Source organism: Gymnoscopelus braueri (genome assembly GCF_963280865.1).
Source record: "Gymnoscopelus braueri genome assembly, chromosome: 2".
Taxonomy (NCBI): domain Eukaryota; kingdom Metazoa; phylum Chordata; class Actinopteri; order Myctophiformes; family Myctophidae; genus Gymnoscopelus; species Gymnoscopelus braueri.
Window position 1 is genome coordinate 60,133,880 of NC_137604.1, and position 26,988 is coordinate 60,160,867.

General features: G+C 39.1%; 3 protein-coding genes across 3 annotated transcripts in view; all 3 read right to left on the reverse strand.

The window, feature by feature from the left end:
• LOC308106297 (uncharacterized protein) overlaps positions 1 to 2,045 on the reverse strand; it is a gene marked incomplete at both ends in the record, with an annotated part of 99,952 nt that extends 97,907 nt beyond the window's left edge. Inside the window, one exon of the mRNA XM_080457343.1 lies at positions 1,817 to 2,045. Coding sequence (XP_080313469.1) covers positions 1,817 to 2,045 — 229 coding nt within the window. The remainder of the gene's footprint in view (positions 1 to 1,816) is intronic.
• A 2,254-nt stretch (positions 2,046 to 4,299) lies between these two features.
• Positions 4,300 to 9,600, reverse strand: LOC308073291 (uncharacterized protein; the record flags this gene model as incomplete). Its single annotated transcript, XM_080412169.1, has 6 exons — positions 4,300 to 5,393; positions 5,858 to 5,961; positions 6,063 to 6,196; positions 6,285 to 6,419; positions 7,182 to 7,283; positions 9,414 to 9,600. 6 exons carry the CDS (start codon positions 9,598 to 9,600, stop codon positions 5,237 to 5,239), a joined length of 819 nt encoding a protein of 272 aa, XP_080268295.1. The 3' UTR covers positions 4,300 to 5,236.
• Positions 9,601 to 12,016: 2,416 nt separating this feature from the next.
• LOC308073302 (uncharacterized protein) overlaps positions 12,017 to 26,988 on the reverse strand; it is a gene marked incomplete at its 5' end in the record, with an annotated part of 39,825 nt that continues 24,853 nt past the window's right edge. Inside the window, 2 exons of the mRNA XM_080412179.1 lie at positions 12,017 to 13,634; positions 13,868 to 13,971. Of these exons, the coding sequence (XP_080268305.1) occupies positions 13,505 to 13,634; positions 13,868 to 13,971 (234 nt within the window). The 3' untranslated portion in view covers positions 12,017 to 13,504. The remainder of the gene's footprint in view (positions 13,635 to 13,867; positions 13,972 to 26,988) is intronic.

The window sequence follows — 26,988 nt, forward strand, 5'->3', positions numbered from 1 at the left end:
CTTTTGATGTGTCAACATCTACAGTATGACATGTAATAAGTCATACTGTAGATAAGTGTAAGTGAACAATATCAAATTGAAGTTCACAAATTATCTTTATGGGGTTCTCACACACACCTGACCAGACATAATTGACAGTCCCTATCGAATCAAATTAAATCCTGCCCTGTTTGTCCCGAAACACATACAGATGTATCACTATTAAGGTTACCATTTCCACTGATAAATAACTTGCGGATGGAAACTTCAGTTTACATGCCTAATGTTATTGTGTGCTTCACATAACAACTTCAACAGCTCTACTGACTTTTTCACAAGAACCTTATTTTCAACAGACTGTTGTAAAACTGCTGTGCATACTGCAACGGTGTGGTTCATAGTCTTCATACACACATGTCGTAGGGTGAAGTTGCCTTGAGACTGCCAGGCTGTGCAAGCACCAGCCTCGAGCACAACCAATCATATTACGAGCTCGTGCACAACCAGTTTGATCATGATCCATCAAGAATTCAAACATTCAGTGCGCTGCCTCGGATAGCAACCCAATGGCCTGGGAGCCGAGCCCTGGTAGCTCAACCTGTTTATGCACATACCGTATCCACCTTGTGAGCCACGTACACCCGAGTTTGAATCCGACTCCCATCTTTTGAATTGACTGACTTCATACATCACTTTTTTTATATATTGTGGACAAAACATATTTTGTACGGGGCAGTGGCACTTGATGTATTTTCCTGAGTTGCTGGGTTGGGAATATTTGCAGCTTGTGTATTGTTGCTCACTCTGACACTGATTGCTGACCTACTTTTTGACTAATAATTATCTGTCTTTAAATCACTGATGATCTATTGTAGTGTGAAAAAGGTGGCGATGTCCCTCCCAGGTGTCATTCTTTGACTGATGGGAGCTCGAACGGTGCTGACTCGGCGGAACAGACTTCGCCACCTTCGGCGAGGCCACTCGCTCGCCTGAGCTTGGTCGGCGGTGTCTCTCACGGCTGAAGTCCACTTCAGATGGCGCATCCCCATCATTGTAACAGTTTTTTTTTAGAACAGTCACCCCAAAACATGCCTAACGCCTAATTACGTCCCAACCACTTCCTAACTTAATGTTATTTCTCACCTGGTCACATGGAAAGTAAAGTATAATTTTGCTGCAAATATGATAATGTTTGGCAGCATTCAGCATGTCACTGTATCTGAGTATTTTCACACAGGGTGCTATTCCTTGGGCCACAGGCCACCTTGAATTTATTTAGCAAAATAAGAGTATACCCACCACTACACCACTGCCCTTGTGTAACATCCACGTGTTAGTTAACCATCAGTGGTGTAAAGTAACTAAGTACATTTACTCAAGTACTGTACGTAAGTATAATTTTGTATTTCCAAGTGGATTTCCAATTTTCAATACTTTTACTTCTGCTCCACATCTCAGAGGCAAATATTGTACTTTTACTCCACTACAATTATTTGGAGACTTTAGTTACTAGTTACTTTGTAGATTTTGATACAAAACATAGATTAATCACTTCAGCCATATATACATTTTGGCCATTTGAAAATAGCAGATCTACAAGCTCACAATGCGTCGCATCGCGACGCATTGTGAGCTTGTAGATCAGCTATTTTCAAAATATATCTTTTACATTTTTTACATTTGAAAAACTTTAAGTACATTAACAAGAATTTCGTAAATTTTACTTTTACTAAAAGAAAAACATTTGAGTACTTTTTCCACCACTGTTAACCATTATAGCATTGGTTAGCATAGCATTATTATTAGAATCATTATTATTAATGTATTTTCTTTTTACCTCCATGCTTCTCTCGTGCTTTGTTCTTCTGTACCGCATCCTGCTGTGTCCCAGGGTCAGGATCGTGAACTTTGGGGGTGTCTGCAGTGTCATAGATGTCGACTATCTTCTCTTCCCATTCTCCCCTGTCTTCATTCTCTCCTTTCTCCTCCAAGTCTACCTTCCTCTCTCTTTGGCCATGTCTGACCTTCTTGGTCAGGTCTGGCAGGGCATACACATCCTCAGACATTCTAGTTCAACTCCAAACTACACTCCTGGTACAGCTTGTTGGAAAACAAAAGTCACAAAAGAGGAAGATGAAGATTAATGAATGATGAAAATAGTGAAGTAATTGTCATGTATTCCTTCCTCATTCCTGACAACGTATTTATAATAATGCGATAACACATTATAATGCCCTATATAATGACTTATATGGTCCACTTCTCATTTGGTAAATACACGGCAGCCTATCTTTAGCCGCTTTAAGGAAGTGATTGTCCCCTTTTTAATTTATTATGGAAAATATTAATAAGTGTTGAAAATGTATTGAGGAAGATTCAGGCAGAAAAACAGCACGACAACATATGAGCCAGGCCTCCTGACCTGGCCATTAGCCCGTCTGGGGCAGAAGCCTTATGAGGTGTCATCTTGGCAGTGGTGTAAAGTAACTAAGTGCATTTACTCAAGTACTGTACTTAAGTACAGTTTTGAGGTATTTTTACTTTACAAGAGTATTTACAAATTTCAGTACTTTTACTTCTACTCCACTACATTTCAGGGGTAAAATATTGTACTTTTACTCCACTACAATTATTTGAACATTTTAGTTACTAGTTACTTACTTACTAGTTACTAGTTACCCATTTCAGCCCTATATACATTTCGGCTATTTGAAAATAGCAGATCTCTAGCTAGATCTGCTATTTTCAAAAGATTTGTATACATTTTATACATTTGATAACTTGTTAAATGGAACATTCTGCATAATTAGTACTTTCTACTTTCGGTAGATTTGTATTGATGCCAATACTTTTGTACTTTTACCCAAGTACATTTTTGTATGTATTTCTAAATTGCGGTATTGATACTTTTACTCAAGTAAGAAATGTGAGTACTTTTTCCACCACTGCTGAGGTGTCATCTTGGACACCTCTTCTACACAGAGATGTTATCCAAAAAAGTCATAAACTTGTGTTTGGTATATTATTTCTCTGGGGAGAGGGAGAGAGCATGTTTCACACACAAATGCCTCTTGGCAATAACTTTTATCCCATTGGAAAGCCTGTTTATTTCCTTTTTGAACGATGCCCTGTTTCTAATTAACATGTATTTGTGGGATGAGCAGTGCAGTGCAGCAGAGTATGTGGGTTGTGCCCATGAACACTTTGCCAAATCTTGTCTGCCAAATGCCAGTTTATTCTGCTGTTAGTTGCTATTTCTACCCCAGCTACCGATTGTGCAGTATCTAGCTATATAACATATTAGATGCAAATTGACTGGATAGTGAAATAGACAACAGGGAGAGGGCTCTCGGTGACAGTGGTCACTTTAAGAGCATGTTAAAACACATTTGTTTCGTTGCCTGAATCACTTGTGCAGGTCAATGTTTTGCTATATTTCTTATTGTTTTATTGCTCTTCTTATGTGCCTTGTTTTAACTTGATTGTGTATATTCAATTCAATTCAATTCAATTTTATTAAAGTGTCAAATCACAACAAGTTGTCTCAAGACACTTTACATGTAGAGAAGAGACCCGACATCCCACCCTGAGCAAGCAATTTTGTGACAGTATATTGAGGTCCATTGCACCTTGTAACATTGTTTTGAAATGTGCTTTATAAATAACATGTATTTTTATAACAGCATTTAATACAATTTAGACCCTAACCCTATAACCGGTTAAAAATATGTCATGGGTAACACTTCCTATGAAGCCCATATCTATAATGCATTACAATCAGCCTTCTTATAATGTGTTATAATCCACTTAATAACTCATAAATACTCATGAAGCATAATAATCATAACAATCAAGTCACCTTTATTTGTACAACATGCTTAAAAACAACATGAGTTGATCCAAAAGGCTTTCCAGTCAGGAGAAAACAACATCAATGAAACATTACAGTGTTCAGAGAGAGCTCAAAACATAATACGACACAAATAACGAAACATACTAAAATCAGAGAACACATGAATGAAATGCAAAGGTTAAATGCATCTTAATCTTCTTATAACACTTACAGTTATAAGCACCCATAAGTACAAATAATGCAATAATGGCACATCATAATGCCCTTTATAATGACTTATACGGTCAAGCATCACAATACTTCATAATTACTGGTCTCTCATTTTGTTTTGGCCAGGATCGTATAGTGTATTATAATTGCCATAGTCATACAGTAATACATTATTATAATTTCACAATGCATTATAATCACTGTTAATAGTGCAGTATGATGTGATTATAAGTCACTATAAGTGGTCACTGTGAGTTTTAAGTAAAGATACATTTTTAATTAACTATGCAAGAATTACAACACAAAACAATTCTGAAACTGATTTGGACCAAACCCAGTCAGTGATCCTGACGGAGCTCAGCACAAGCATCTTGTTCCTGACGCATCTCACTTAATATTGCTAAAAGCTGCACTATGTAACTTCATCTTCATCTTCACTTTCCTGCGCAAGTGCTAATAGAGCCTGCCTGCTTGCTCAGGGGATAAACTGAATCTTGACCATCAGGTCAAAAATCTAGTCAGATCCATGTGTCTATAGTGAGACGTGCCCTTTGACACAATCTAAATGTCTCAATCGAAGAGCAGGGAGACAACGTACAACCATATTGTATTAACATATTCTACCACAGAGGTCTTCAACAGGGGGTCCGTGACCCCTAGGGGGTCCTCGGAGTTACTACAGGGGGGCCGCCAAATCTTTTTGTGATGGGAACCTTTTTTTATTTATTTTATTAACCACCATATTCTGAGGAGAACTTTAGCCAAAAATAGCAGATCTACAAGCTCTACAACGCCTAACGCTGCAAGCGTTGTGAGCTTGTAGATCGGCTATTTTCGGCAAAGAGGTTTGGTGTAGAGGGGAAAAAGAGCAGACCAAGTACCGAGGGAAAGGTCAAGATTACTAAGTATTGACGGTTTAAGTGGTTAAATATCTGAAAATACACATTAACATGAATCCAAAATACGCTGATGATCACGCTATTAAACAATGAAACTATATGGAATCTATGAAAAAGTTATGGGGTCCCTGCTACATCTCTCTCTCAACTAAGGGGTCCTTGGTCTGAAAAACGTTGAAGACCCCTGCTCTATTGGACAAAATTAAATTGTATTCATTAAAAAATAAGTTAGATAGTGCCGGTTTAATCACATAGCTGTACCAACACACCTGCTAACTAACTAAGCATTATGATTTCAGTTGATAACTCTTTCACAGATCCAGCGTATAGTGACAGAACATGATCTGTCATTCCATCCCCGTAGTGGATCAACCTGGTTACTAAACTCAACACAGTCTTCTTCTGTATTAGGACGGGCTCCATCGTTATCAGGGTTAGGACGGTACCAGTACCTGGAGAAGTAGGAACATGTAATTCATTATAATACATATAATCTAATGTACATTTTTAATCATGACCTCAAATGATCTAGATGTTAGATGCAAATGAACTGGTTAGTGTGGTACATTTGTATTTTATTATAACATTTAATACCCTTTAGAAAAATGCAGCATAAGAGGAAATATGTAAAATGTACTTAAAGGAATAGTTCACCCCCAAAAAGTATTTTCTTCAATCGATTACTCACCCAATGGAGACTTGAATTCATGGATTTTTGTCCCATTCCTAAGCCAATAATTTGATGACCGGCAGCGGTTCCGGAACCGCTGCCTACCGGTCCGCTGGTCATCAAATTATTGGCTTAGGAATGTGACAAAAACAAAAAAATATGGGGTGACTAATCGATTATTGGGGTGAACTATCCCTTTAAGGAACAAGAGGAGAATGAAGCTCAAATTAAAACGATAAGTCTTACTTTGGTGTGGACAGTGGCGTTCCATCCACCCACACAAATGTTCCTTCTTTCTCTCGGTCAGTCAAACCGAGCCACACTCTCTGGTTTAAACTGGAAACAAAGTCCTGGACAGAAACGCTGCTGGTTACTGAAGTACACATTTTACATGAGTAATAATAGGTTAGAGCAAACACGCACGCACGCACACACACACGCACACACACACCTGTTTTTCTTTGCTGTTTACGACAACCAGGTCTGATTGTTTGTCTCTACAGTATTGTCTGCTCTCCTCCCAGTTTTTCTCCACAGTAGAGATGTAATAACAAAGGCCACCACGAAGTGTAAATCCATGTGATTCTAACAACAAAAAAAATAATGTTAGTAATGACAAATGACAAACAACATGATGTAACGATGCAGAAAGTGACAGTGATGTCTCACTGACCACAAAGAAGAATCCTCTTGATGTCATCTCGTTCCATCAGGTTGTTATAGGTGGTCTGTAGCTGGTCAAAACTGGACTGTAAGTCGTCTCGTTCTAAGGTCAGGTTGTTGTTTTTCTCTATAATCAATTCAAAATCTGCAAGAAGAAGAAGTAGCAACAAACAGATGAGCTTTGGTCTGAAAGCAAATCAATTCTTAAGGAGATTCTTTGCATGGAATTCTGTTTATCTCCCTCATCAAGAGTAATACCTTCTTTGGTATAGCGATGACAGCAGCTAAAGAATGCATTGCATTCAAATTGATGAGCCACCTAGTATACTACTGTACGTCGGATGAATGAGCTTAGTTCATGCATGCAACTAGAAAAGATCACATAAAATCTGAAAGGTACTCCTCAATTAATTTGGAAAATGTAGCAACCACGGGTTGAATACTCAGAGACTACTGTAGATAAACAGGAATAAGGCATGCAGGACTTTTAAATTGTATGTGGACACTTGGTGGATATGATGGAGGGTGGGGAGAATATGTGCACTGTATTTGTAAATATCATATTGTATAAGTAAGAGTACAGTATAACTGCTAGTTTAGACTGTGACATACTCCATTGCTTTTTTATTGTTCTTTTTTTGTCATTGTTTGGTTCTGTTCAGATTTTGACTTTGCGTTCTTGTATTTTTTTTAAATATCTTTTCTGTTCCACATTGGTCACTTAGATGTAGACTGGACTGTACATGCGACTGGATGTAAAACTGTTCATTGACCCTAAATGCCCACGGAAAAAGCCGGAAAAACATAATTTACCAAAACATTTAAGCAAATAAAGCAACATCCATCAACACTATGTATTTCTGACATAAATATAACATAAAGATACTGTTTATAGAATGACACTCACAGTATATGACCAGACCGATGATGGCAGCCAACAGGAGAACACACAGCAGCACCAGACACACTGCAGCCACTCTGGAGCGATTCCTCTTCGTCTCATCAGAGTCTGAACAACACAAGAAAAATATATTACTTGAGAGAGATTTAAAGAGTGCTGTTCCATTATAAGACATAAGTAAAATAACTGACACTTTTCAATAAGTTACGACAATTCATGACAGACAACAAGTAACTGCTGTTATTTATTTTTTTCTTACATTTTTATTCCACGATTTTGTAACCCCATTTTTTACACCCAGTGCCAATTGTCTATGTAATCCTGGGCACTACCTTCCCTCTGCCAACCTAGGGAGGCCATGGCCGAGCTCATGCCTCCTTCAATGCAAAAGTTAAATACATCATTGTTTTAATATAAATGTGTGTGTATAGACTTTAAAAATGATATGTATTTTTTTTAATTTACAATTTGTTTTTTTGCTTCCCACCCTCAGGGGGGCTGCAGCCCTCATAGCCCCCCCTTCCCGCGCCACTGGTTCTTAACCCTCTAAAGCAACTGTGTCGTTTTAAAATTTAAACACTTTAACCATTATTTTATACTATGCTATTCAAAAATAGCAGCTATACAAGCTCACAGCGCGTCACTTTGTGACGCGCTGTGAGCTTGTAGATCTGCTATTTTTGAAAAATCGTGAAAATTTGTGCAAATCTTTGAATATACATATTTTTAAGGCATTTTGGGGGTCCTTGACATGAAAAACTTTGAGAACCACTGACATAGAAACAAGTTTTCAGAAAACTGTTAGGATTTAGAAGACATTTCTAGAATCTAATTTTGGGGGGTCCCCAGTTCAAATTATTATATGATTATTTTGGTGGGTCGCAGCCTGAAAAGGCACTGCAGTAACTGACCTTGTTTTCAGATAGCATACAAAGCATTTTCTTAATTTTTCCTGGACATTTGTTTGTTTTTTACAGACAGTTTAAAATTTAAATTTTAGCCCTTTAGTCTAGGCTAGTTGCGTTGGGTTCCTTGAAATTGTTTGGTTGCCTTTGTTGTTTTGATGCCATGCTTTTAACCTGTAGCACTCTGAGATTCATAAGAATGTAAAGTGCGTTATAAATAAAATGCATTGCTATTATTATTATTCCCCTTTCCCATTTTAATTTTCTAGTGCAATGGTTCTCAAATGTTTCATGCCAAGGATCATGTCAAGGATGTATTATTAGGCCATGAACCCCAATTTTGCTACAAAAGATGGAGAAGCTGCAAACATGAAAAAAATGGTGATTACTGTATGTATATCGATACCAGGCTACCAGGCTGGTTGGTGGTAATAAAGTAGAGGAGAAGAAGACATCTGGACCAGGTTCCCATGTTCACCATTTATTCCATAATAAACACAACAGCCAGTGTTCAGTGGCTCTCACGTGCAGCATCTCTCTCTGTGGCTCGGTCCTCCTGCTGTGGCAAAGTCTCTTGGTGTTTTGACATGGTGTCGATTTTGTCACCTCCGCTGTTACATGGTGACATTGTTGGTGCTGCTCTCATGGCTGATCATGAGAAGCAGGGCTCCGGCCCTGCTCCTCCCGCCCGTCGGGGCACAAGCCTCCTCAACCTCATCTAACACAGTTCTTTATAGTCCACAATGCTCTTCTAAATGTTCATATAAGGTATGTACTAAAGATAAGAGAGACACATACACAGTTACACAAATACACATAGCTGACACACTGACACAGTGAGAGTAGCACTGAAGCAGGTCAGCTGTTAGATTGACAGCTGTAGCTGAACTATAAGCCATACGGGCTAATATACCACTAATGCTTTCCATCATCAAGACACATGAAAAAAGTCAAAAAATGTTTGAATAACAGGAATGTATCAAAGGACTGTTGAATATTGTCGCCGTCGGGCAGAAATCTCTTATCTCCATATTGTAACTTTTTGCGCTTTTTTGTAAATTAACGAGAATAAATAAATAAATAAATAAATAAATAAATAAATAAATAAATAAATAAATAAATAAATAAATAAATACATAAATAAATAAATAAATAAATAAATAAATAAATAAATAAATAAATAAATAAATAAATAAATAAATAAATACATAAATACATAAATAAATAAATAAATAAATAAAAGATGAAGGTGTGAATTAATACCAATGACGTTCAACCCCCTCCCCCCCCCCAAAAGAAGCTAGCTAACCCATTGCAGCATTGTGTTGTTTACCTCCACGCTGCTCCACTTGCGCTGTGTTCCTCTGTACAGCATGCTGCTGTGTCCCAGGGTCAGGGTCGTCTGCAGAGACATAGATGTCCACTATCCTCTCCTCTCTCTCTCCTCTCTCCTCCATCTTTATCTCCATCTCTCCTCGGCCAGGTCTGACCTTATTTGTCAGGCCTGGCTGGGCGTACATGTCCTCAGACAGTCTGATTAATCTTCAAACTATTACTCGTACTCGAACTTGTTGGAAAACAGAAGTCCCAAAACAAGAAGTCGAACATTTACACCGAAAGAATAGTGAAGTAATATATTATTACTCCATCTGTCCTGATGCCAACATACATGTTTAGTAAATAACATTGTTGTACAACTCTGCTGTGGTGTGTTTCCACAATTAGTCGGTAAAGCGGTGTCAGTTTTTGACTGTTCTTCGAGATTTGTCCATCTCGTATCCAGTGGTGAAAGAAGTACTCAGATATTGTACTTAAGTAAAAGTAGCAATACCACAATATAAAAATACGCTGTTAAAAGTAAAAGGCCTGTGTTCAAAATGTTACTTGAGTAAAAGTACAAAAGTATTGGCATCAAAATAAACTTAAAGTACCAAAAGTAAAAGTACTAACATGTTTGAAAATAGAAGATCTACAAGCTCACAACGCGTCACGATGCGATGCGTTGTGAGCTTGTAGATCGGCTATTTTCAAATAGCCTAGGTATAGGGCTATGAATAGAATATGAATAATGAATAGGGCTAAAGTGGTTAATGTATGTTTTATAATGTAATCATTTATATCTGAAAAGTAACTAGTAACTAAAGTTTTCAAATAATTGTAGTGGAGAAAGTACAGTATTTGCCTCTGAGATGTAGTGGAGTAGAAGTATAGACAATTGGAAATACTCCTGTAAAGTAAAAGTACCTCAAAATTGTACTTAAAGGGTTAGTTCAGATTTTTTGAGTATTTTCTGTAGGAAATACTTACCATTAATGTAGTGGTTGCAAAAGTATTAATTGATTGCCCGAGTCCCGTGGTCAGAGTTATGGTCCGGTTCGATAAATGTGAAGTAGTTCCGGTAGATTAGTAGATTTGGTGGGGGCCGCCCATTAAAAATAAATTAATTAAAAAAACTAGCGTCATTTGTATTGTTGACCTATTTCTACCATATAGAGCAGGTTTCGTTCAATTTCGACCCCTCTGTCACATGGTACTAATGTTTGTGTCCAGAATCACTGCGCCGCGGCAGCCTACTCACGCACAAAATATATGACACAAAAAATAGTACCATGTGACAGAGGGGTCGAAATTGAACGAGACCTGCTCTATATGGTAGAAATAGGTCAACAATACAAATGACGCTAGTTTTTTTAATTAATTTATTTTTAATGAGCGGCCCCCACCAAATCTACCAATCTACCAATCTACCGGAACTACTTCATATTTATCAGAACCGGACCATAACTCTGACCACGGGACTCTGGCAATCAATTAATACCTTTGCAACCACTACATTAATGGTAAGTATTTCCTACAGAAAATACTCAAAAAATCTGAACTAACCCTTTAAGTACAGTACTTGAGTAAATGTACGTAGTTACTTTACACCACTGCTCGTATCGTCCCTGCATGGTTTGAGAGTTGTTGCTGACCCCGGCAGTGTCAGATGAGCCCGACTCTGATTCCACATGCTCCCAGCAACCAGGTTCACTGGTGGCGACCGTAGCGGAGAGGGTATAGGGTATACAGCAGCGTGGTATAACTATGAGAGTGACGACTCTTTTGATGCAAATACTTTTGTACTTTTACTCAAGTACATTTTGAATACCGGACTTTCACTTGTAACAGAGTATTTCTATATTGCAGTGTTGATACTTTTACTTAAGTAGCCTACAAAATTTTGAGTACTTTTCCACCACTGATAAGACTGGATAACAATCCATAATACAAATAGAAATACAAAATCTAGACAATGAATGATGCTGAATGTCTCAACCATGACTTAGGTAGACATATAGAAAATAGTCTGTACATGTTCAGATAGATACTAATAAGGATCCTTGACCTTTTGACCACCAAATTGCACCATAATTTCAGATACTGAGGTACAGTACTCTTCAGAGACCCGGGTTCCATTCCTGCCAGCAATGCAGCCGGCTTGGCTCGGTGCTCCAATGAACACACATAGGTTTAATTGAAACATTTGTTCTCCCTCTTTCATATGGCCATTTAAAACCATTTCAATGGATGATGATCAGGCAGTTAAATAACGTCTCTGTCGGGTGGAAACCTCATATGTTCCAAAACTGTTACTTTTCAGGATTCAAATTGAAACATTTCAAAAGTAGCAGAACTACAAGCTCAAAACGGTCGCATTGCTTTGCGTTTCAAGCTTGTGGATCTGCTACTTTTGATGCTTTATTATGATGCTGTAGTATGATCAAGAAGGGCATTAATTATGTTGAGATGGTTCAGATGGCTTTTAGATTAACGGTATTCCCATTATATGGGCTTCTCTTATGAAAAGATGAATATATTGTAATTTAATGCTTACAGTGTGTAAAAAGGCTCGAACGGCCAAGGCTCCAAAAACAGTCCAGAGATGCAAGTTGGAGTTTTTTATTTCGCCCAAACCTCCTCCACCAAACTCCAGTGCAGTTTTTTACAGATATTTCAGGTAGAAAAAATAATAGAGAAATGTAGAAAAATAATTAAGCACTTAAAGCAAACACTAATAAACAAAACCCAACTGGTTAAGACAGGCTAAACTTTGATCACACACAGTGGTGTCAGTTCAGCAAAAGCTAATAAGGTATGGCAAGGTTAGGGTTGCCAACTCCCAGAGATTAAAATAAGGGACAGCTATCCTGGAAAAGAATTGGGGGTTAAAACCCCCAAAATGCATAGAAAACTATGCATTATACCTATAACACAATACAAACACAATGGTCTTACACCTGCATTAGGCTACTATTTATGATTAGTATATCCCCCCACGGGTATGGACTAGTACACTTAACTGCCTGTCTGTCCCTGCAGCCTCCCTTAAATAGGGAGTGGATCCTATCACAGGACACAGAACCAATTTGCAACAATTCTTCCAAATACTTCCATAAATACCCCACAGCATAAAAGTAACCTAAGGCCTAGTACACACATTTAAAGCACTTCACGCATGATTCACGGCGGGGTGAAGCCGTTTCAATTAATTCCCTATGGAAGTCATGTGGTTTTGATGCGCTGACTTGTCGCATGTGGAGGAGGGCTGAAGCCATGAAGCCATGCGACAAGTCAGCGCATCTAAACCACGTGACTTCCATAGGGAATGAATTGAAACGGCTTTACCCCTCCAATGAATCATGCGTGAATCATGCGTGAAGTGCTTTAAATGTGTGTACTAGGCCTAAACATTCCTAAAGATGCGTTACAATTAAACAAGTATAACTTGGGGTGAAAACTCAATGACCCCTCTCCCCCATAGCACTTGGCACCTTCCCAATCAAGGGGATTGCCACCAGCAGTGCAGAAGAGACAGCTAGCAAACAATCAGTGAGCATTTACATTTTCCAACACACAAGTTTAAAACCATTACAGATGTGTGTATGTGTGTGTATATAGAGGCTATGCGTGTGACATCATCGTACCCGGAAGTTATAAGGGAACATCTACTGAGTGGCAAAAAAACGACTTTCTGGACAGCCCATACATCCAAACAGAAAAGTCCTATCTGATTGTAGGCTATTAAACAACGTTAAACTCACCAACATGGCAGCTGTACGGAAAGTTTGAATTATCCTCTCTTTCTATTTGCAAAGTTTGTGTTTCTGTCAATAAATTCCGTGCAGGTGATTATTTTTCTAAGTGTCAGAGTTTGGAAGCGCTCGCTTTCAATAACGCAACGACCTGCTGTCTTCTGCATTATGTGACATTTAGAAACAGGTGGTACGCAGTCTAGATGAGGGGGGGGCGTGTCCACAGGCTGCCCCGTGACACGGTGTATATTGGGTAGAATTGCAAGGCAGACAAACCAAATCAAGCACACAAACTGTCATCATGTAGTTGTACCAGCACACAAGCTAATACATTGCGAAAATGATGTTTTCACTAGATAACTCGTTCACAGATAAACCGATTGTATGCATCACCACATGATCTGTCAGTCCATCCTCCACGAAAAGTCTCAGCACAGTCTTCGTTATGACTAGCGTCATTAGGCTCACCACGGTTCCAGAACCTAAAGGAGTAGGAATAACTTTACAACAATTTTTTTTCACTCACATATTTTGGTTTCTAATCATTACATTAAATATCTGGATAGTGAAATAGACAACATTGTCTCAGTGACAGTGTGTGGTACATTGTCATATTATTATAGCATTTAACACAATTTCGAAAAATGCAGAAAAAGAGAAAATATGTGAAGTGTGCTTAAATGTTTGTTGAAATAAACAAGAGGATAAGTCTTACGTTGGTGTGGTCAGTGTTGTTCCATCCAACCACTTCCAGACTCCCTCCTGGTCTCTGTCAGTCAGACCCAGCCACACTTTCTGGTTTAAACCGTTAACAAAGTCCTGGATAGAAAAGCTTGTGGTTATTGAAGTACAAACTGTACAATAGATTGGTTTCTCCATGAAGTGGAATATGTATATCAAGCACACACACACACACACACGCACGCACGCACGTACGCACGCACGCACGCACGCACGCACGCACGCACGCACGCACGCACGCACGCACGCACGCACGCACGCACGCACGCACGCACGCACGCACGCACACACACACACACACACACACACACACACACACACACACACTTTATACCCGTTTTTCTTTGCTCTTTGTGACCATCAGGTCTGAATGCTTGTCTCTACACCACTGTCTGCTCTGGTCCCAGTTTTTCATCTCAGTAGAGATGTAGTAACACAGACCACCATCAAGTGTAAAGCCATGTAATCCTAACAACAACAAAAGCATGTTAGCAACTGTTACTTTCCTTTTTTTTCTTGGTGTGTGTGTGTGTGTGTGTGTGTGTGTGTGTGTGTGTGTGTGTGTGTGTGTGTGTGTGTGTGTGTGTGTGTGTGTGTGTGTGTGTGTGTGTGTGTGTGTGTGTGTGTGTGTGTGTGTGTGTGTGTGTTGTTGTTGTTTTTTGTCCATTTAGATTAATGACAAACAATGATATAACAATGAAGAAAAACAGTGATGTTCCACTATACCACAAAGAATCCTCTTCAGGGCAGCTGGGTCTTCAGTAAGGTTCTTATATCTGATTTGTAACTGCTTGAAACTAGTCTCTAACAGTTGCTTCTGTCCCACCACGTTGCTATGACTGATCTGTAACTGCTCAAAACGGATCTTCAACTGGTCTTTCTCTTCAGTTGCGTTGCTATATCTGATCTCTAACTGCTCAAAACTGATCTTCAACTGGTCTTTCTCTTCAGTCGCGTTGCTATATCTGATCTCTAACTGCTCAAAACTGATATTCAACTGGACGTTTTCTTCAGTCAGGTCGTTCCTCTCTTTAACCAGCATCATATCTGCAAGAAGAAGAATCAACAAACTGATTAGCTTTACATTTACAACTTTGTTCTGATTTTGACAATGACAATTGGTAACTTATGAACTGGCATGAGGCACAGCAATTTGCGTGACAGCTGAGATCCTCATGGAAGTTTCGCCGTTATTTAAAATCTGTCTGGTTGTGTCCGTGCTTAACTGTCCATGAGAAATGTCACAGTCCTTTGCTGTGCGCTGCTGAACTGCAAATGGCACGCCCTCATCTACACCTCTCCTCCCACACATTTGCATGACCAACACATGCCTGCGGTGAAAAACACACCACTTTTCCCTCCAAAGATTGTCAATTTGCTGTTATGCATCAAGCCCACTTCATGCCATTTCACCTGCCACCTGCCCCCAAAGTAACAGTCATCAACACTATTTCTATTTCTAACAAAAGGGTTCGCAAACTTTTCAAGCCGCAACCCCCCCCACCCCGACAAGCACTTGGAATTGAAAGCATTTAGTTCTACAGATAAATATTGTGAAAATAGCCGAAAACAAGGTCTTAAAAATCATTAAATTGTCGCTTTAGAAATGTGCAGATACCCTGTATACACTTATACTGTATGTTGGTTTGTTTACTGTTGAGTTAAAAAATAATGTTGCACATTAAAGGACAACTTTGTTTTTTTACAACCAAGGTTTTTTTGTTGTAGATTGTAATTAAAGTAAATAAAAGATGAGTGTTACATTTTTTTAATTTACTGCTTTCTATAGTTTTAGCAATTTTCACGATCTTTTTCACAGTGGGCGGGGGCATTCTGTCCGGTGGCTAAATATGTATTTTTTTACCCAGTGTTTTCTTTATTACTATTTACAGTAGCTCTTCTAGCCCCCAATAACTCACATCTGACCATCAAAGACCACAGGACCTTTTTTATTGTGTAAAAAAGGCATATTTAGCCACCGGACAGAATGCCCCCGCCCACTGTAAAATATCGTGAAAATTGCTGAAACTATAGAAAGCAGTAAATGAAAAAAAAAAACGCTTCTGTGTCACTTCTTGATTTGAGCTAAAAAGCATTATTTTATAATGAACTTGTAGATCTGCTATTTTTGAAAAATCGTGAAAATTTGTGCAAATCTTTGAAAATATATTGTTTAAAGCGAGCATTTTAAACTCTATTCTTTACTTCTGGGGGTCCCTGGAACAAAACATTTTGAGATGGGGGCCGGCGGCCAAATACATAAGTTTTGGGGGTCCTTGGCATGAAAAAGTTTGAGCACCACTGATATAGAAACATACGTTTTTTTCAGAAAACTGTTGGGATTTAGAATTTGTAGAATCGGCTTCAGGTCTTAGTGGATTAAGCTAATCATCTGGGGACCCCACCAGAACCACTGTTCTAACATAATGACACTGTTACTAGAATGACACACTCACTGTGTATGACCACGCCAATGACAGCAGCCAATAGGAGAAGACACAGCGTGATTATTATTCCCAGACACACTGCAGCCACTCTGGAGCGATTCTTCTTTGACTCATCGGGGCCTGAACAACAACACAAGATGAAGACATTTATAATAAGTGACACATTTTAATATGTTATGGCGCGTTATGACAAATAATGTATATCCTTAACTGACGTAGAGTGGCTTGAAACAGAAATGTCAGTTCTTCCTCTGATGTGTGAATATCTATTAAATGTCTGCCTCATCGTGTCATGCCTGTTAAAACACTTGAACCCCAGTCTCACTATTCTCGGGCAAACGGTCACCAAAAATAGCAGATCTACAAACTATTTTCGGTGAAGAGATTTGGTGTAGAGGTGGGGAAAAGGAGGGGCTCTAGTATAGATCCCTGGGCGACTCCGGTCAACACAGTATACAGTCAAGAATAAAGTACTGTAGGTTTTAAAGGGATAGTTCACCCAAAAAATTAGGTAGCGGTTCCGGTATAGGAGACACAAAGAATCTCCTTTGTGTCTCCTACCGGAACCGCTGCCTACTGGTCCGCTGGTCATCAAATTATTGGCTTAGGCATGCGACAAAAACAAAAAAACATCCATGGGGTGACTAATATATAGAATTGTTTTCATTTTGGTGGTGAACTATCCCTTAAGTGGTGAAGCAATGGAGCATGAATTCCTTGTCAATTACAGATTAATGAAACTGAACTTTAAGGAAAGAAGAACACACTGAAAGTGTGAAAGACGGCTAGAATTATGTAATTACTGTGCACAGTGAGTTAAGACAATGAGATTGCAAAAAAATCTCTTCTTCTTTTTTCCTTCTTACTTAATGGTATGCACATTAAGTGCGTACCATTCTAGTAAAAGTCCGGAATTCAAAATTTAAGTAAGTAAAAGTACAAAGGTATTGGTATCAAAATGTACTTAAAGTACCAAAAGTAGAAAGTACACATTATGCAGAATGTCCCATTTCACAAGTTTTCAAATGTATAAAATCTTTTTCGAATGGCCTAAATGTACACAGGGCTGGAGTGTAATAATCAAAACCTACAAATTAACTAGTAACTAAAGTTTTCAAATAATTGTAGTGGTATAAAAAAGCACAATATTTGCCTTTGAGATGTTGTCGTGGAGTAGAAGTAAAAAAAAATATGAACATTGGAATCACTCCAGTAAAGTAAAAAATGTTACCTAAGTACAGTACTTGAGTAAATGTACTTAGTTACTTTACGCCACTGGGTATGCTTGGCCATGTTCACCAGACCCCAAGCTGATGTCTAATGGTAACTTGCAGCAACAGCGTAACCACATGCTGCAATAACCACAAAGTTACACCATTTGTCGTTTCTAGCGATAAAGATAAGCAGAAGTTGCTGTCACAACGAACAGGGGAAATGTACAGTAGCTGCAGGAAGACAGGGAGAGCCTGACAGACAGTTGCCATAGGCACCGCACTAATATATTCATATTTGTTTCACACCCTGTTACATACGTTACCCTCAGGGGTGTTCAACAGGCGGTCCGGGACCCCTAGGGGGTCCTCAGAGTTACTACAGGGGGTCCACCAAATCTTTGTGTAATATGATTTTTTTGTTTTACCTTAACCACTTAAACCCTAGCATCCCTTTTCTGAGTAGAACTTTAGCCAAAAATAGCCGATCTACAAGCTCACAACGCCTCGCAGCGCAAAGAGGTAAAGGTGTCGAGGGAAAAAAGAGCAGACCAGGTAAACAAAAAAAGTATAATCTGAAAGTAAATTTACTCAAGTACTGTACTTGAGTACAATTTTGATGTGTTTTTACTTTACTAGAGTATTTCCAATTTTCAGTTATTTTACTTCTTCTACTCCACTACATCTCAGGGGCAAATATTGTACTTTTACTCTACTACAATTATTTAAAAATCTTTGTTTACTAGTTACTTTGTAGATTTTTATTATTATTACAAAACATACATTAACCACTTCAGCCCTATATACATTTTGTCAATTTGAAAATAGACGATCTACAAGCTGACAATGCACCTATAAAAGGATTTTATTACATTTGAGAACTGGGACATTCTGCATAATAAGTACTTTCTGCTTTTGGTACTTTAAGTACATTTTGATACCAATACTTTTGTACTTTTACTCAAGTACATTTTGAATTCCGGACTTTTACTTGTAATAGTATTTCTATATTGCAGTATTTTCTATATTGAGTATTTCTACATTGCAGTATTGCTACTTTTACTTAAGTAAAAAATGTGAGTACTTTTCCCACCACTGCGTACAGTAACGTAGGCCTACTGGAGGCCATGCCTACCGTGGTCACATGACCCACCCCCAACTCCGCAAAATTAGACCATAGCCACTTCTCCTGACACCACTACATCCTTTTATAACAGCCGTATACATTTATGGCTCATTTATTTGTTGACCATTGTAAATTTGTATTGTTTACCTCCATGCTTCTCTTGTGCCGTGTTGGTCTGCACAGCATCCTGCTGTGTCCCAGGGTCAGGGTCGTGGCCTTTGAAGTCTTCTGCCGTCCCGTAGATGTCGACTACCCTCTCTTCCCATTCCCCCCTGTCCTCCTCATTCTCTCCTCTCTCCTCCATTTCCACCTCCCTCTCTCCTTGGCCATGTCTGACCTTCTTCTTGGTCAGGTCTGGCACAGCGTACACGTCCTCAGACATTCTACCGTAGCTCATTTTACAACTAAGCTGTCATACAGATTTTTGGGGAAAACAGAAGTCACAAAAGAGGAAGATTAACGATAAATGAGAATAGTGAAGTCGTTGAGCTTCACTTCCCATCAACCTGTCATATTGGTAAATGTGTGACCCTCTCTCTATCCTTTACTGTTTTAAGGAGGTTTGAGGTAATGGAGTAGATGTCAGTCACAATCAGTGGTGTAAAGTAACTAAGTACAATTACTCAAGTACTGGACTTAAGTACAATTTTGAGGCATGCTTACATTAATGGAGTATTTCCAATTTTCAATACTTTCTACTCCACTACATCTCGGATCCAAATATTGTACTTTTACTCCATTACAATTATTTAAAAACTTTAGTTACTTTGTAGATTTTTTTATATCATTACAAAATATACAATACCCACTTCAACCCTGTATACATTTCGGCCATTTGAAAAAAGCAGATCTACAAGCTCACAATGCGTCGCGATGCAACACATTGTGAGATTGTAGATCTGCTATTTACAGTATATATATACTTTAAGTACATTTTGATACCAATACTTTTGTACTTTTACTCAAGTACATTTTGAATTCCGGACATTTACTTGTAACAGAGTATTTCTACATTGCAGTATTGATACTTTTACTTAAGTAAAAAGTACTTTTCCCACCACTGCTAATAAGGATGACCATAATGTCAGATACTGAGGTACAGTACTCTTCAGAGACCAGGGTTCCATTCCTGCCAGCGATGCAGGCTTGGCTCGGTGCGGGGTCTGACTGACATAGACACACATGTCTATGTCTATCTATCACACACATAGATTAGACTTTCATATGGCCATTTAAAACCATTCAAGGGATGATGATCAGGCTGTTAAATATCATCTCTGTCGGGTGGAAACCTCATATGTCAAAAACTGTTACTTTTCAGGATTCAAATTCAAAAATATCAAAAGTAGCAGATCTACAGTACAAGCTCAAAACGGTCGCATTGCTTCACACTTCGAGCTTGTAGATCTGCTACTTTTGATGCTTCATTGCGACGCTGTAGTATGATCAAGTAGGGCAATAAAGATATAACTGCTAAATTGCACTGCGATCAATCATTTGAGGTCGTATATTATTTTACTCTTGTGTGTGTCTTACTTTTGGTAGGCCTACTTAAAATATTTTAACGCTGGCTGAAAGGGCCTTTCTGTGTGGAGTTTGCATGTTCTCCCCGTGTCTCCTAGGCTAGGTACTCTCACAAAAACATGCAGTAATCCTGGTCTCTATACTGCCTCCCCCTGGTCAGCCGGGGCGCCTGATGGAAAGGAACTGGTTGGAATAACGTGTTCCTTCCATGCGCTACAGTACGTCCTACCAGGGAAACTCCCCCCTGTCAGGTGATAAGAAGTGGTCTGCTAACTCCTCATGCATTGAAGGAGGCATGAGCTCAGTTCGGGGCTCTCCCCAGGCTGTGTAATGGATATTTTGAGAATGCCAACCTGTTCTAAATCACATATGTATCTATCTGTATTTTGGCCCTAGAATGGTAGCCACACAGCAGGGTTCTTTTCACAGCTTCTGTTCCTGTCATTCAACAACTGATACAAAGGTCTATTTCCACATTATGCTCTGTGTCAGCAAATAATTTGTCCTGTGATACTATACATGGTCATTGCTAATTTAACCAGTCAGCTCTATGGTACTGTTACTTAGTATAGCCTGTTTATATTTATCTACATTTAGGGGAGAGATCTTTGTGTATAAAAGGTGTCGCATATGACACTTCAGGAGGCTTGTGCCCCGAGGGGCGGTTGGTCAGGCCAGGAGGCCTGGCTCTACGGATCTGTGTATGCTGTTGTGCTCTACTGAAATCTTCCTAATAAATGATCTAAAACTTCACCCGAATGGAATATTATTATTATTAATATTTCTATAACATTTGGCGACGAGGATGGGATCAATATTTCATCATCATGATTATGATTATGGATACTTGATCAAAAGAACTTAAGGTTGAAGGATTTTTTTTGGAAGATTTTCTCAAAGCAGATCCGGACCAGATCCAGACGATGGAGGACAAAGAGGAGCACTACAGAAGCAAGCTATGCAGAATCAACTTCTGATGATCTTCAACAACTACACGTTTGGAACCTCGCAGATAAATCTATTCTGTGATGACATCAAGGGAACAACAGCTTCAAGCCACAGAGGGAAGGAGCAGAGCATGCGTTTTCCACAGCAGAGCGTGCAAGGTCACCAGCCATGAGAGCAGCACCAACAATGTCACCATGTAACAGCGAAGGTGAGGAAATCGACACCATGTCAAACAAACAACAAGAGACTTTGCCACAGCAGGAGGACCAAGGCACAAAGAGCCACAGAGAGCATTTGAGAGCCACTGAACAGGGGAACCACCAGCCCAGTGGATACGTGAGAGCCACTGAACACTGGGACCCACCAGCCCAGTGGAGATCACTGTCAGAAATGCAAACCAAATGGACCCGTATGCCAAGTGAAGATGGAGGAAAGAGCCATGAAGCCTGGAAAACTATATTCGATAACTAATGTGAACATATTTGTTCTTACTGCCTAATCTCTGGCATGTCAACGTCTAGAAGGGTGAGATTTGTATTCCATGTAGCGAAAATGCCCGAGTGATGAAAATTCCATTTGGTAGCAAATTCCACGTGATGATAATGGAGCCCTCAGCCGTGAGAAACAGAGATTTAACATACAAACAGATATAGATTTGACATTATGAGTGAGAAGCTCTCAAAGCTTTCAAACCTAAAACAAGCAGATCTATTATTCTGTAATATGTTTCATGTGATATGTTTGATATCTATCTGTATTAATTAATATAGGAGTTCTAGATAAAAACTGATATCTAAAAAATGTGTCAACTGGGCATTGGCCACTAATGTGGAAATATTTGTTTTGACTGCATAATGTCTGGACTTTTAACGTTTAGAAGGAAGAAAAGTATTAATATTCGTATCCACCCATAAAAATTAGTCTGCGCACTAAGGGCCCTTTGCCTTGAAAAACTGAGATTTAACGTCCAACCAGATAAAAGATTTCACATATACTAAATTCTAGAAGAATGAGAGAAGAACTCTCAAACTCAAACAAGCAGAAATACTATTCTGTAAGATAACTGTATCAACATGTAGGTAGTAGAAAATATTGATTTGTCATTCTATAAATCTCCTGTCGTATGTACATGAATATGATTATTCATGTACAAAAACAAAAAGATCTGGAATGTAATGGATATTTTGAGAATGCCAACCTGTTCTAAATCACATATGTATCTATCTGTATTTTGGCCCTAGAATGGTAGCCACACAGCAGGGTTCTTTTCACAGCTTCTGTTCCTGTCATTCAACAACTGATACAAAGGTCTATTTCCACATTATGCTCTGTGTCAGCAAATAATTTGTCCTGTGATACTATACATGGTCATTGCTAATTTAACCAGTCAGCTCTATGGTACTGTTACTTAGTATAGCCTGTTAATATTTATCTACATTTAGGGGAGAGATCTTTGTGTATAAAAGGTGTCGCATATGACACTTCAGGAGGCTTGTGCCCCGAGGGGCGGTTGGTCAGGCCAGGAGGCCTGGCTCTACGGATCTGTGTATGCTGTTGCGCTCTACTGAAATCTTCCTAATAAATGATCTAAAACTTCACCCGAATGGAATATTATTATTATTAATATTTCTATAACAGCTGGCAGAGGGAGAGTAGTGCCCAGGATTACAGTTTAGGCATTGGCACTGGGTGAAAAATAAGGGGTACAAAATTGTGGGGAAATAAATTAAGAACAAATACATTTAACTTTTATACTTTTGTACTTTTACTAAAGTTCGGATCTGTGTATGCTGTTGCGCTCTACTGAAATCTTCCTAATAAATGATCTAAAACTTCACCCGAATGGAATATTATTATTATTAATATTTCTATAACAGCTGGCAGAGGGAGAGTAGTGCCCAGGATTACAGTTTAGGCATTGGCATTGGGTGAAAAATAAGGGGTACAAAATTGTGGGGAAATAAATTAAGAACAAATACATTTTACTTTTATACTTTTGTACTTTTACTAAAGTACATTTTGAATTCTGGACATTTACCTTGTAACAGAGTATTTCTACATTGCAGTATTGATACTTTTATTAAAGTAAAAAAGTTGAGTACTACTGTACATGTGAGTACAGTATGTTAGGGCAGGGGTCTTCAACGTTTTCAGGCCAAGGACCCTTAACTGAGAGAGAGATGAAGCAGGGACCCCCCACTACATGTTGTATAAAATCGAGTTGCATATCAAACATTTTCATAGACAGCTTCATAAACGTTTATGTGTATTTTCAGACAGTTTTCAATAGTATTTTCAATACTTAGAAAACGTGTACCTGGTCTGCTCATTTTTTCCCCCTACCCCAAACTTCTTTGCTGAAAATAGCCGATCTACAAGCTCACAACGCCTCGCAGCGCGAGGCGTTGTGAGCTTGTAGATCTACTATTTTCGGCTAACGTTCCCCTCAGAATAAAGTGGTTGATGTAAAAAAATATGTTCCGATCACACAAAGATTTGGCGGCCCCCCTATAGTAACTCTGAGGACCCCCTAGGGGTCCCGGACCCCCTGTTGAAGACCCCTGTGTTAGGGACATCAAGGCACTGGTCATAGAGCTGGAGTTGGTCACTTCTCAGTGGCTGACTGCCTGCATGCTGTTCCTAGAAGTTATGGATATGGGTCAAATGCCAAACACAGCCAAAGGGACCACAATACACACGGGTACTTGATCATTTTTGATTGATTTATGTTTTTATTGACACAAATGCATATCCATATACAGAACAAAAAGATGAGATTATACAAGAAACAAGACTAATCCAGAAGGTCAAAAGCCCTGCTAGCAGACCATATACGGCTGTGATGCTCCTTACGAATGTTAATTATAGCTTTAAATCACATATTATGCCAGAAGAAGTAATACATAGGAGTAATACATGTGAGAGTTAATTATCATTAACCATTGATAAAAAAGTTTATGTGAAGTGATTAATTTCTGTCCAGTCTGCTCTTTAATCTGAAAATAAATACATACAGTATACTGTGTGTGTGTGTGTGTGTGTGTGTGTGTGTGTGTGTGTGTGTGTGTGTGTGTGTGTGTGTGTGTGTGTGTGTGTGTGTGTGTGTGTGTGTGCGCGCGCGTGCGCGTGCGTGCGTGTGTATGCATTTTATTCTATTTTTACAGCACTTTCTCATATTTACATATTATTTATGATAACTTGCAGTTTGATTTGTAGTCGTGTATAATTTGACTGTGTGACAATGTTCACCGTTTCAAGAAACTAATTTGGACCAAACCCAGTTCCATCAGAATCAACACACTTCATTCATCTATATGAACATGGTATTAAAATGCAACAGATGGCTGTTGTGTTTTATTCACATTCTAATAGGCCAGTGGTTCTCAACCTTTTCAGGCCGTAACACCCCCCAAATTTGACCCCCCCCCCCCTGAAAAGCACTTTGAGTGTAGGAGTTGAGGCATTCAACTGAGTTTGACTCGGTTCCACCGATAAATATTGTGGAACCGAGTATTCTTGTGGACCCCCCCCAATATGTGGCCCACATGTTGAGAAGCACTGCTATTGGCTCCCCTTTAGCCAAATAATGACAATAAATCATAATATCATGCCTACCGTGAGTGTATATTGGGTTGAACTGAAGGTCAGACAAACCAAAGCAAACACAAACTACATGAAACACAGCCATCATGTAGCTGTACCAACACACCATCTAATACAGTACATTTTGAAATGCTGATTTCACTACAAAACTATTTCACAGATGCAGCGATTTTTAGTATCACATGAAACGTCATTCCATCCTCCAGCACCACCACCATTAGCACAGTCTTCTGCTCCTCCTAAGTCATTAGGTTCACCTGCTTTCCAGAACCTGGAGAAGTATGGACATTTAATTCATCATGATACTTTACAATGATGTTTTTTCACTCTAAACATTTTCTTTTCTAATAATTACACCAAATAACTGGATAGTGAAATAGAAAACATGTAGAATTGCCTTATATCAACACTGTGGTACATTTGTATTTTATTATAGCATTTCATGCCATTTAGAAAAAAATGCAGAGAAAATGGTAAATATGTGTAGTGTATTTAAAAGTGAAAATTTAGAAATGAACAAGAAGATAAGTCTTACTCTGATTTGGTCGGTGTGATCAGTTCAGGTGTTCCATCTACCCATTTCCAGTTACCTTCCAGGGCCCTGTTCCTCAAAAGGTGAATTAGAGCTAAAGCCTGGCTTTACCACCTATCCTGGCTTAATTTAGCCAGGATTAGAGCTGACTCGGTTCCTCAAAAGGTGAATTATCTTGAAGATTAGTTTAGCCAGTTCACCCTGGCTAAGTTTAGCCTTATCCGATTCCTCAAAAGAGAATTGAAGCAAGCCTAGCTTAGTTACCATGGCAATTTAGCTGTGAAGTTAGCCTGGTCAGGAGCAGGCTAACAGCCAAGCTTACTTAAGCCAGTGCCTTGTTCTTCAAGTTTTTCCACAGTTAATTCAAAACATGCGTTTGTATATGGACTCATTTTAATGACCCTGCATTCAAATAAAATGAAATCAATACAATAAGATATAATCAATGTAATTATATTACTGAAATAGTGTGTGACCATGAATCATAATTGTTTCACAATGACTCATGTGATATGTCATTGTCACTCTGTTAACACTATAGTTCATATTGTTGTTAGATGTTTGATAATATATTACCATTTCTTTTAAATATTATAAAAAATGTCTAACACATACATATACACACACATATATATATAAATATATATATATATATATATATATATATATATATATATATATATATATATATAATATATATATAATATATATATATATTTAAATATATATATACATTATTAGTTATGGGTTTAAAGGAGCCTCTGTGTAAGTCAATAAGGAGCATATTTTAAATTATCAATTTCTAGTCAATGGAGAAATTGTTTTGTTTTTTATTTCTTGTCCACCTTTGGAGTTACATCATGATGGCAAGGTAACTACACAACCCAAACCTCTACCAAAGTGGTCTTGCAAATGTGGGGTTATTGCGTGTCTCGTCCCGTCCCCCGCTCATCCCGTCGGTCAACCCCTCCCCTCCCCCGCCCCGTCCCGTCCCGTCCCGTCCCGTCCGTCCCGTGCGTCCCGTTGCGGACCCCGTCGCAGTACACCGCCGTCCCCCCGTCCCGTCCCCGTCCCGTCCCGTCCCGTCCCGTCCCCGTCCCGTCCCCGTACCGTCCCGTCCCGTCCCGTCCCGTCCCGTCCCGTCCGTCCTGTTGCCCGTCCGTTGCAAACACACACACACACACACACACACACACACACACACACACACACACACACACACACACACACACACACTCTGTGTGTGCTAGAAATACTTTGCCACGCTTTCTCCCTGGATTTATTAATAACGGCCGTGTTTCCTTTTCTGTTGATAACATGTTTCACTTCCTCATTTGCTTGCATGAGCTGCTGTTGTTCGGCCACAGAGAAAAACGCTGCGCGAGTTTTGTTCCCCGCTGCCATGATTGGTCAAGTTCAAGGAATCTGCGCTCGAGTTCATGGTCTTTTATAGAAATACGTCGTCGGCGAATCGCCGCCCATTTAGCCTGGCTTCATTATCCTGGCTGGACACAGCCTGGCTTGACAAGGTCTAGCTCGACAAAGTTGCTCCTTTTCAGCCTGGCTTGGCGTCTGAGGAACGGAACAAACGAGGCTTTTCGGACCCGACTTTGTCAAGCCTTGATTTGGCTTAAGGCCAGGCTTTGTTAATTCACCTTTTGAGGAACAGGCCCCAGGTCTATGTCAGTCAGACCCAGCCACACT